The following is an 11,180-nucleotide window of genomic DNA, read 5'->3' as shown; positions in this document are numbered from 1 at the left end:
TATGTCCTGTGTATGTAAGACTGAGAATGCTCTGAGCAAAATATTTTTCATTGTATTTATACTTGTATTTATACAAACCTGAACCTGAACCTGAACCTGATTTCAGAAAACTGACAGTTTTTTAAATTTCGACGTCAGGCCTAAATAGGTTACGCTCAAAAATGTAGCAGTTTCATGACCAAACAATCCATGCACATCTTCTCCACTCAGAAATAAAACCCAGGTACATCTTTATGACAATGTTAAAATCATTGTTTTTTTTTTATTCTCAGTGCATCTTCAAATCACAAGATATGAATTGGAGTAGCTTAAAATCCGTTTGGTTTTTTTTATTATTTTACAACTGTGTAGAGCATGTTTGCGCTTTTAATTGAAATTGGCCCCTGAAAATTGACAAAAATAATTCTTGTTTTCAAGAATTCACACAGGCTACTCGCAAAGTCAGTATACCAGGGGTCGACAGGAACAAAGTACTTGCCACTTGAGTACTGTAGTAGATACCTACCAGTACTTGCTTGTACTGGTTTGAGTGTTTGAGTATTTATTTGGATACTTTTACTCCACTAAATTCCAAAGACGAAATATTGTACTTTTTGACTATACCACATTTCTTTAGGAAGAGGAGGAGACAAGCTCACAAATGTGTTGTACTTTTTGAATACCAAAGTATTTTTGGGAGTACAATACAGAGCTGTACTTTTCACTTTGTAGTGGAGTAATACCAGTATCTGTCTGTACTTTGACTGTACTTTGTACTCAGGCAGAGTACTTTGTCCCTGGCCCACCCGCCGGCCATATAGTACCACCTACAGGAACACAAAACAATGAAAACAGCATGAAAAAAATACTTTCTCTTTCTACAAAGTATTGCACGTTTATACAAATCGCAGCTTCTTTTTCGCTTTCGCTTTTTGTTTTTGACTTTTTTTATTTATTTTTTATCTTCTCTTTGATTGACAGTTGTACGTGACGAGAGGTCAAATACACTTTTCTATTTGGAATACAAAAAGGCAAAAATGTGAGTGACAGACAATACAAAAAAAAGAATAATATTACAACAATATTACATGAAAATAAAAAAGAAAAGAAAAAAAATATTTTATTTTTTTTCGTCGTCCATTCACTTAAAAATAGAATCTTCAGAAACAGTTTTTCTTCCCCCCCCCCAACCCCCCGCTCGGGAGCGATCTTTCACATTAATCGACATTCCGTGTTTTTTTACGAACTTGCGTTGTGCATAATTATCGCAATAAATCAATGCCTTATTAATGCATTACTGATGCTTCCATTTATTTATATATTTCCATACATCTCTCACTTAATGTATCGTCTCTGACAAAAAACAATAAAATCGATATACAAATCTTCGACATATTCGTTAAAAAAAAATCTAACTTGGGATTTGTTTTTGAACAGGAAGCTTGTTTTCTCTCTCTCTCTCTCTCTCTCTCTCTCTCTTTTAGGCCGATTGGGCGGGGAGTGTGAGAAGGCAGAGGGAGTGGAGCACAGATTAGATTAAAAAATATATATACAGATGTAGGCAGTATAAATCGACACACAATTTAAATCTGTCATTTTAGATTACCTCATGGCCCCGAGTTAAGTTTAGCTCTCGATACGCTCAATACGCTCTTGATTTTAATTCCATTTAACTCTGACAGTGACTTGAACTTCACAGTTTCAATCCACAGTTTTTGTTGTTGTCGTTGTTTAGTTGTTTGTTGTCCAGAGTTTAGTTTGTCTTTTTTTTAATGAGATACGATAAAACAAAACTTTATTGATCACCAAGCAGAAACGTTTAGCAGATTTCGTATTAAAAAGCGCTTATATTTGCAAGCTTTATACTTTTCCTTTAACGCATTTAGACCTGAGGACGCGTCTTATATAGCGTTTAACCACTATTTTAAACTTTACCTGTTGAAAAATAGTAGATCTACAAGCTTGTAGATCTGCTATTTCTTTTTAATCGTGACAATGTGCCTGAAACAACATATTTTCAGATGGGAATCTGAAAATATGTTTTGGGGTCCTTGACATGAAATAGTTTGAGAACCGCTGATACAGAAACATGAGGTTTTTCAGAAAACTGTCAGGAATTAGAAGACATTTTGCAGAGATCAGTTCTCAGGTCTAAATGCGATAACTATAAACCGCTGATAGCGTGTATATAACATGTATATAACATGTATATGTATAACGTCTGGTCCTGCATTATGTTTATGAATATGAACAGTGCTGGACGGTAAACAAAGTCACAAAATGGACTTGAGAATCAATACTTTTACTCATTTGTATTTTTTTTTTAAATGTATGTCACTCCACTGCATTTCAAAGGCAAATATTGTAATTTTGACTTCACTGCATTTCTAGGAAGAGACAAAAGTGCGTTATGAAATTAAGCCATATTTTAAATATAGAAAAAATAGCACATCTATACCTCTTTTTCACGGTTATTGATATTTTGTTTTTTTTAAAGCATGTACATTACATTGAATACTCGAGCCTTTTTTTTTAGACTCCAGTCAAGTACAAATTTACCAGAGAAACTTTCACTTTCGTAGTCGAGTAATATTTGACCGGCAGTATTTTTACGCGGCAGTAATTTGTAAAAACTCAAGTACTGGTTGCTGTTGAACCACTGGTTTTTAATGATATGACCACATTAAAAAAACATATAAAAAGTTCAGAGTCAGTGTTCAAGTGACTTGTGGGGACTGGTCTGTAAACATGATCTTTATCGCACTGATATGTCCATAATATAATGTATTAACAAAACCCATTATGGTTTAAATTAACTCGAATGAATGAATGTATACGCTTATAAAAAACGGTAAACTTTGCCGGCTTTTAATTACGGCGTGTTGTCGGTGAGAGAGAAAAGGGCAGAGAAGCCGGCACGCCGTCTGATTATTCTAGCTATTTATTGACAAAACGGTCGGATGGACGGACATATTTCGTCATAGTTTTTCGTCGTCAAAATAAACACTTTGACTGTGACGGACGGAGGTTGGCGTATTAGGAGCGTGCAGGATGGAACTATGCGTCGCTACCGTACAGGATGGAACTATGCGTCGCTACCGTACAGGATGGAACTATGCGTCGCTACCGTACAGGATGGAACTATGCATCTCTACCGTGCAGGATGGAACTATGCATCGCTACCGTACAGGATGGAACTATGCATCGCTACCGTACAGGATGGAACTATGCATCGCTACCGTACAGGATGGAACTATGCATCGCTACCGTACAGGATGGAACTATGCATCGCTACCGTACAGGATGGAACTATGCATCTCTACCGTACAGGATGGAACTATGCATCGCTACCGTACAGGATGGAACTATGCATCTCTACCGTACAGGATGGAACTATGCATCGCTACCGTACAGGATGGAACTATGCATCGCTACCGTACAGGATGGAACTATGCATCTCTACCGTACAGGATGGAACTATGCATCGCTACCGTGCAGGATGGAACTATGCGTCGCTACCGTACAGGATGGAACTATGCATCTCTACCGTGCAGGATGGAACTATGCGTCGCTACCATACAGGATGGAACTATGCATCTCTACCGTACAGGATGGAACTATGCATCGCTACCGTACAGGATGGAACTATGCATCGCTACCGTACAGGATTTCATGTCAAACGCGAATTGCGGCACGAGGCTGCTGCCGTGTCGAAAGACAACATTTCAGTGACAACGCTGACAATAAAGTGGAATCGTATCGTCACGATAATTAAAATCTGCTCTCTTCAAATGCCCACTTATTCGGATCTACTACAATCTCGCAGACGTGAAACGTTGTTGTGAGCTTGTAAGATCAGCTATTTTTTGGGGAAGGGGGGGCAAAGAGTGCCCAAAGTCCAGTGTACGATGAAGGACAATTGCGCGATAAATTTGCACGAAAAATTGTTGTGACCGTTATTATTTTTTTGTCGCGCTCCAATCCCGGAATCTGAGTATATTTATCTATGGTTAATTAAAGGGAGAAAAATCCTATATATTTTTGTTTTGATTTGTTTCTTTTTGCAAAGCCAGACCATCAGACGAGATCAGAAAGTTTGTGCCCTGTAGTTGGTATTAAAGGAATACTCCCCCCCCCCCCCCCCCCTCCCCCCTCCCCCACTCTTTGATAGAATAAAAGTCATGTTTTGGGTGAAGTCATCCTTTCAGAATAAAAGTCATGTTTTGGGGGTTAAGTTATCCTTTCAAATTAAAACATTAAAATAACCTGGTCTTTGGCGCTCGGCGTGAACGTAGCCGTAAATAAACAAACAAACTAACAAAATGAAGAGAAGGGAAATGTTTTGACATGCAGTAATTTACTCAAGTAGGCTACTACTTTTACTTTACTTAGATCAGAGTTTGCATTTAGCATGTTCAATACTATTATTTCTACAAATTCTACTTACATTTTACTTATAAAATAATAATTGTAGAGTACGGGCGTTTTACTTGAGTAAATAATCTTGAGTAGTGTTCTGTCACCACAGCTCCTATCAGTGAATGAACGTTGCTGTCAGGCAGAAACCTCATACCTCCGTATTTAAACTTTTGTAATGCCGTACTTCTTCATACGAGAGTATTGAAAATAGACAATCAATTTTGTTTATAATTATATATTGTTAACAGTTTTTGAGTCTGTCTGTCTGTCTGTATGTATGTTTTTAGAGTACCAACAGATGACAAAGTGGCGCTGTTGAGCTTCACACTGTGCACAAGTGCATGATGGGAAGCTGAGTTTTTTTTAGTGTAACAGTACAGAACAGACCACCAGACGCAATAGCATTTGTTGACCACCAAGTGTCACTCTTGCACCACTCACTGACTTCAGACAGGTCTGATTTTTGAAATTGTAATCCAAAAGGAATGGTTTTGGACGTGCAAGGTTTCGTCCCAACAGCAACGACAAACAGAATATCTATGTATGCAGACGATATATTAAAAAACAAACAATCGTAATGCTATTTATCGTTGTAATAACCAGCGTCAATGTCTAAAAAAACACATTTTGTCGTAAGTAAGTGGACCATGTATGTAATCGCTATTACGGCGCTTTTCGAGTTACACAGAGAATGTAATAAAAGTATTGTTTTTGAGGATTGTAAAAGTCGTTTTTGTTGTTGTTGTTGTTGTTTGTTTGTTTAAAATCCAGCCCATAGAATGAATATATATATATTGGGCCACCCAAAAGTGTTCAACACTGATAACGGCACAGGGCCATTTCCTTTTTCCAACACACTTAGTCAAAGGCCAATTCTGCAATTTGGTCGGCGTTGGTCCAACACAGACCCAGTTCGCCAGATCTCACAAAGATCTGGACAGGTGTTTGTTGATAAAAGGCAGTGAAACGCATGATATATATATCTGGTGTCCAAACGACCGGCCGACCGACCTCGGACCTCGTTTCAACCGTTGGCTACAACCAGGGTTCGATTCGTATAACGTGTTTTCTGAGCTTTGTGGCGGCGCGCTAGCGCCTCCTACGTCTATAAACGGGGGGGGAATGTTGAACAGGAGGATTATGGACGGATGGAGGCTCTAAGACAGTGGTTTTCAACCAGTGGTCCGGGGACCACCGGTGGTCCTTGATGGGGTTCCAGGTGGTCAGATGGTAACCAAATAGACCCTTGTTAGATCTTTAACTTGGTTTCATTTTACACTCTCAAGTCTACACAATAAAGAGAATGTAGAAGAATTGTTCGACAAACAAAATATTCTTTCGTTTTGGGTCTGAGAGGTTAAATGCCATCGAATGGTGGTCCCGTGGCTCAAATGCCGAATAAATAATGGACCTTGAAAATGTGAAAAGGGTTGAAAACCACAGCTGGAAGATGGTGAGCAGTAGCAGTGGCAGTAACGACCGACAGATGGTGAGCAGTAGCAGTGGCAGTAACGACCGACAGATGGTGAGCAGTAGCAGTGGCAGTAACGACCGACATGTGGAGAAAAAAGGCTACTTGTCTTATCTTATCTTACTCTAAATGTATAAAAGCCCTCCAATCGAACCGTGGCCATAACACAACGCATTGGATTAGCTAACTGGATTAGCGTCGGTTAGCGTGCTAACTGGATTAGCATCGGTTAGCGTGCTAATTGGAACAATGGCCCCCACAACTGTATATATTTACACGACAGGAAAAGCTATAAATTCATATTGACACATATTGACATATAAATGCATAAACGGCCTTTCTGTAAAGTACAATATCTTAGTAACGTTTCATCTGATTCCAAAAAAAAGTCAAAGTCGTTTTTCCTTCTATGTAAAACTATAGCAATTATCATCAATAGAGAAAAGCATTATATAGTCTTAATAAAACAAAAAAAGAACATTATAAACATTGACTGAGGAGGAAAAAAAGAACAATAAACAATGTAACTTCCTCTGTAGAAAATAAAAACAAACAGATTTTGTGTAAATTTGGGTAGGCAAGGGAGAGCACCTAATGCAGTCAATACAGAACTGTAAACGATCTAAGATAGATAGATAGATAGATAGATAGATAGATAGATAGATAGATAGATAGATAGATAGATAGATAGATAGATAGATAGATAGATAGATAGATAGATAGATATAATAGGCTACAACGTTACGGTACACGTCACAGACAATAAGGGGCAGACATAAATACGTCACACATCATCACAACCTCAACACTTTGCTCCCTGTTCCAGGAGGTTTGCTCCCTGTTCCAGGAGGTTTGCCCCCTGTTCCAGGAGGTTTGCTCCCTGTTCCAGGAGGTTTGGGACTCCCTGTTCCAGGAGGTTTGGGACTCCCTGTTCCAGGAGGTTTGCTCCCTGTTCCAGGAGGTTTGCTCCCTGTTCCAGGAGGTTTGGGACTTTGCTCCCTGTTCGAGGAGGTTTGGGACTTTGCTCCCTGTTCGAGGAGGTTTGGGACTTTCTGTGCGTTTTTTTTACATTCTTTACTGTTTGGATTGCAGAAATCAAGCTATATTTTCCTTTTTTCCGTAAAGTGTTTGTTTGCCGAGGAGCAGCTATTAGGACCTGCTGATTGAAGATCGCAAACAGACGTTTAATTATTTTGTCGGCGGCTACGTCGTTTCGTGTTTTTAAAATATCGTTAAAAAGTTTTTGACAAAAGAGAGATTTCTTTTGTGATCGTATAGTAGCGCGATCGTTATTAAAGAGCAATCCGTACGTAGTTACTCCTTTCCGACGTCGGAGCTTTTCTTCGTAAAAGTAACCACAAAATGACGCCATTCTTCGAACTTTTGTAGGGCCAACTCAGAACCTAGAACCCAGAACTAGAGTCCAGAAAGCCTGTCCTGAACCACGACGTCGGAAGTAGGCTAGTACGTACCCGGCCTTAAGTCTTTGAGAGCCACAAAGTCACCAATGTGTTGCCAAACGAAAACGAGTCATTTTCGCTTTTCTTATCCTCAGCCAATAAAAGTGATTCTATCTGATCACTAGGGCTCAAGACACATAATAATAATAATAATAATAATGTCCATTTTTGGTTTAAAAATCCAATAAGAAATGGCCCAAACCTCTTCACAATCATTATGGTTTAAATAAAAGAAAAAAGAAAAGAAAACAACCTTTCGAAATTCTCCAACAAAAAGAAAAAAAAAAGAAAATATCAGAAACGGTACTTCAGTCTTTGTGCCTTCCGCACAGACAGATGGACAGATGGACAGACATAAAGACAGACAGATGGACAGACAGACAGACAGACGGACAGACAGACAGACAGACAGACAGATGGACAGACAAACAGACAGACGGACAGACAGACAGACAGACAGGAAGCCGGCTAGCTTAGTTAGAAAGAATGTAATATAGAAAGCAGTAAAGAAGCCATTTTGGGGAGGGGGGGGGGTGGAGTTTGGAGAGAGGAGAGAGAGGTGGGCGTTTCTCACAGAGGAAGCCCCTCCCCCTCACATCATGGTCTCTACGATGGTGTGGGTGGGGCCCTTGAGGAGGATGCCGCCGCCCGCCTTGGCGTTGTTCCCACCGTTCCCGTTGGGGTCCAGCGGGTAGCGCAGCTCCGCCAGGCCGCGGTGGTCCTTGGGGCGGGAGCTGGCTCCGCCCCTCACGGGCGCCGCCACCGCCTTGATCCTCTGCACCGCGGGGACGAGAGAGAGAGAGAGAGAGAGAGAGAGAGAGAGAGAGAGAGAGAGAGAGAGAGAGAGAGAGAGAGAGAGAGAGGCGGATTCAATTATACAAATATAGATTTTTTTTAAAGATGAGTGCCGTGAGGAAGATTTTTATTTATTTATTTTTCAAAAAATAAATAAATTATTTTACAGAAAGTGTTAAAATTATGTTTTTTATGTGGCCACACCCACCAGCTCATTGAGTATGCCTGGTTTTAACCTCGGCACCACCCACCCGAACTTAAGCCACGCCCACAGCTGTTGCTGTATGCTACCCCTGGGGGTCCCCGGACCCCCTGGAACTCCCTCAAGGACCCCTGGGGGTCCCCGGACCCCTGGGGGTCCCCGGACCCCCTGGAACTCCCTCAAGGACCCCTGGGGGTCCCCGGACCCCCTGGAACTCCCTCAAGGACCCCTGGGGGTCCCCGGACCCCCTGGAACTCCCTCAAGGACCCCTGGGGGTCCCCGGACCCCCTGGGACCCCCTGGAACTCCCTCAAGGACCCCTGGGGGTCCCCGGACCCCCTGGAACTCCCTCAAGGACCCCTGGGGGTCCCCGGACCCCTGGGGGTCCCCGGACCCCCTGGAACTCCCTCAAGGACCCCTGGGGGTCCCCGGACCCCCTGGAACTCCCTCAAGGACCCCCGGGGGTCCCCGGACCACACTTTGGAACCACTGAACTAGACAACTACTGCGGCGCTTGCCCCACCCACCTCTATGAGCGGCCCGTCCGATTGGATGATCTTGATGACGACCACCATGGGGATGCAGATCATGGAGGACAGGGCCAGGGTCCAGCCCACTCCGATGGACCAATCAGGATACTCGTAGACCTTGTTGTACGTCAGTGGCTTGTATTTGACCAATGAGAAGATGAAGCAGCTCTGGACAGGAAGAGGAAACAGGGATAGTGGTGATGTAGCGTAGATATTAACAGGGTCAGCGCCAGGGCTGTAGTGGCCGCTAGCGCGCCATGCAGTGCCAGACGTTTTTAAAAAAACTCCTAAAATGGCCGACAATCAGTTCCAGTTCAAACACTAGTAAACTTCTGCTAGCTTTTTCACAGGTCAGGAGGAGAGGTGTTCCGATCGGGGAATAATTGTTTTTGTCACATCTAAGTCAAATTAAGCTCTAATCAAGCCCAGAATATCGCATTTTAAGCATATTATGATCCATAATGAACATAAAGACCGCTTTTATTTTGTTTTTATTTAGTTTTCGTCCGTGAAAAAAGGTAGTGGACGAACATATTTCGTCATAGTTTTAGTTGACAGGTGCGTGCGTGCGTGCGTGCGTGCGTGCGTGCGTGCGTGCGTGCGTGCGTGCGTGTGTGTCCTCACCATACACAGGAGAGGCGTGATGATAGTCCAACTCCATTTCATCCACGGATTCGGTCTGTAGCCGATCATGTCCTCAATTGCATCGTAGAAATTATCAGCGCCTGGAGAAAAAAAAAAACCGCAATGACCCAGAAAGAAACATGAAGAAACAGCTGGCCGAAAATGTATAGGCGAAATGTGGAGGCTATACGGCACAGAATGTACGCTTAGCCAAGACTGTCCGGGACCATCTGTCAACAGGGTAATGAGGGGGAACGTGCACAGAATGTTAGAGATGCAGGGGCCGAAATTCCGTAAGAGGGCACTTTTGGACAAAAAAAACTGCGAAAATACCAGATCTATAGTGCAACGTGTCGAGAGATTGTAGATCAGCTATTGGGCTCCATTTTCGTCACCGCTAAACCCCTTATCCCTAAACTTCTTTGCCTTTTTTTTACAATTTTGAAAAACGTTTTTGAATAGTTCAACCAGCCAATCTACATTGACACGTTGTGAGCTTGTAGACTGGCCATTTGAACTATTCAAAAATGTTTTGCAATATAGTAAAAAAAGGCAAAGAAGTTTAGGGATAAGGGGTTTAGCGGTGACGAAAATGGAGCCCTTTATCTACTGGAGATGCGGGTGTAACGACATTGGATTTCGAAAGAAATTAGTTCCAACGCAAAATACTGTGTTCAAGTTCAGCTATAGAGACTTTGGAAAAAAGAGCAATTGTCCTGAATGCTGCCTTCCGGGCTTCCGGCATGGAAAGGAGAGGAAAGGAGAGGAGGGGCATTTGCATTTCTTTAGTAAATGCTGCATTCATGGTCTGGAAAGGGCAGTTGTTTTACAGACGGGTAAAAGGGCAAGGGGCTGAAGCTGAAAATGTCCCCACAATAAAGTAGCGCCTATAACAATCGACAAAACAGTCGATGCTAAATAATCAGCCAAATGGCACAGATTATATGTGCTGTGGTGTGCATGCGTGCGTGCGTGCGTGCGTGTACTCACCATAAACCCAGGCTACAGCGATACATTCAAAGAACGCCACCCACAAGAGGCAAACACCACTGGCTGCATAGTAGTCAAACAGCTGGAACACGTACATCCCACCCTGTAGGGGGCGACATAACACAGTTATACTGTTAATCTAGATCCACAACATCCTGCTGGGACATAACTATCATCGCTGTCCAAAATGTTCTTCTTATTGTAACTATTATTATTATTATTTTAAATAAGACGCATGGTATCACACACTCTCGTGTGATACCATAATTATTGTGCCGAATATAAGACGACTCTGATTATAAGACGACCCCCCATTTTTCAAGACTCATTTGTGGAAATAGTCTAGTAGCCAGAATGTGAACCCGGACATGTTGAGTACACCAAGGTTTTATGTTAGAAATGTCTAGTATGGGTCCCCAGCATGTAGAAACTGCCGGATGCTAACTTGCATACTGTATGTTGAGCAATTTTCATAATTGGCATAATCTGTGACCATACCATTAACACCTTGGAGGCCCAGGGCGGAGTTCTCCGTCCAAGTTCAAGGTCATGGTCAAGTGCCCAAGCCGGAGATTGATAAATAGGACGGAGATTAATGATAACAAAACCGTAAAAATATCCTGTGTTTGACGGCCTTCCGCGGTCCAGTCGCTAGTCGCGATAGATTTATTATTACCTCCCGTTGTTGTCGATCGACTCTAGAGTGGTGTG

General features: G+C 42.2%; 1 protein-coding gene and 1 long non-coding RNA gene across 2 annotated transcripts in view; both read right to left on the bottom strand.

Annotated features, from left to right (window-relative positions):
- Window positions 1-230: 230 nt before the first annotated feature.
- LOC306918719 lies at window positions 231-4,074 on the bottom strand. The gene is made up of 2 exons (XR_013789386.1): window positions 1,988-4,074; window positions 231-1,867 (listed from the first exon to the last, which is right to left on the bottom strand). It is a non-coding gene; the product is annotated as an uncharacterized lncRNA (long non-coding RNA).
- A 2,835-nt stretch (window positions 4,075-6,909) lies between these two features.
- Window positions 6,910-11,180, bottom strand: part of LOC306918718 (sodium- and chloride-dependent taurine transporter-like) — a gene marked incomplete at its 5' end in the record, with an annotated part of 9,089 nt that continues 4,818 nt past the window's right edge. The window contains 4 exons of the mRNA XM_079531588.1: window positions 6,910-8,104; window positions 8,853-9,023; window positions 9,480-9,580; window positions 10,470-10,572. Of these exons, the coding sequence (XP_079387714.1) occupies window positions 7,922-8,104; window positions 8,853-9,023; window positions 9,480-9,580; window positions 10,470-10,572 (558 nt within the window). The remainder of the gene's footprint in view (window positions 8,105-8,852; window positions 9,024-9,479; window positions 9,581-10,469; window positions 10,573-11,180) is intronic.

This window comes from Electrona antarctica, assembly GCF_951216825.1.
Source record: "Electrona antarctica genome assembly, contig: scaffold_1248, whole genome shotgun sequence".
Classification (NCBI taxonomy): Eukaryota; Metazoa; Chordata; class Actinopteri; order Myctophiformes; family Myctophidae; genus Electrona; species Electrona antarctica.
Note: the sequence above shows the minus strand (reverse complement) of the source record. Positions and strands in the feature narration are given on the sequence as shown.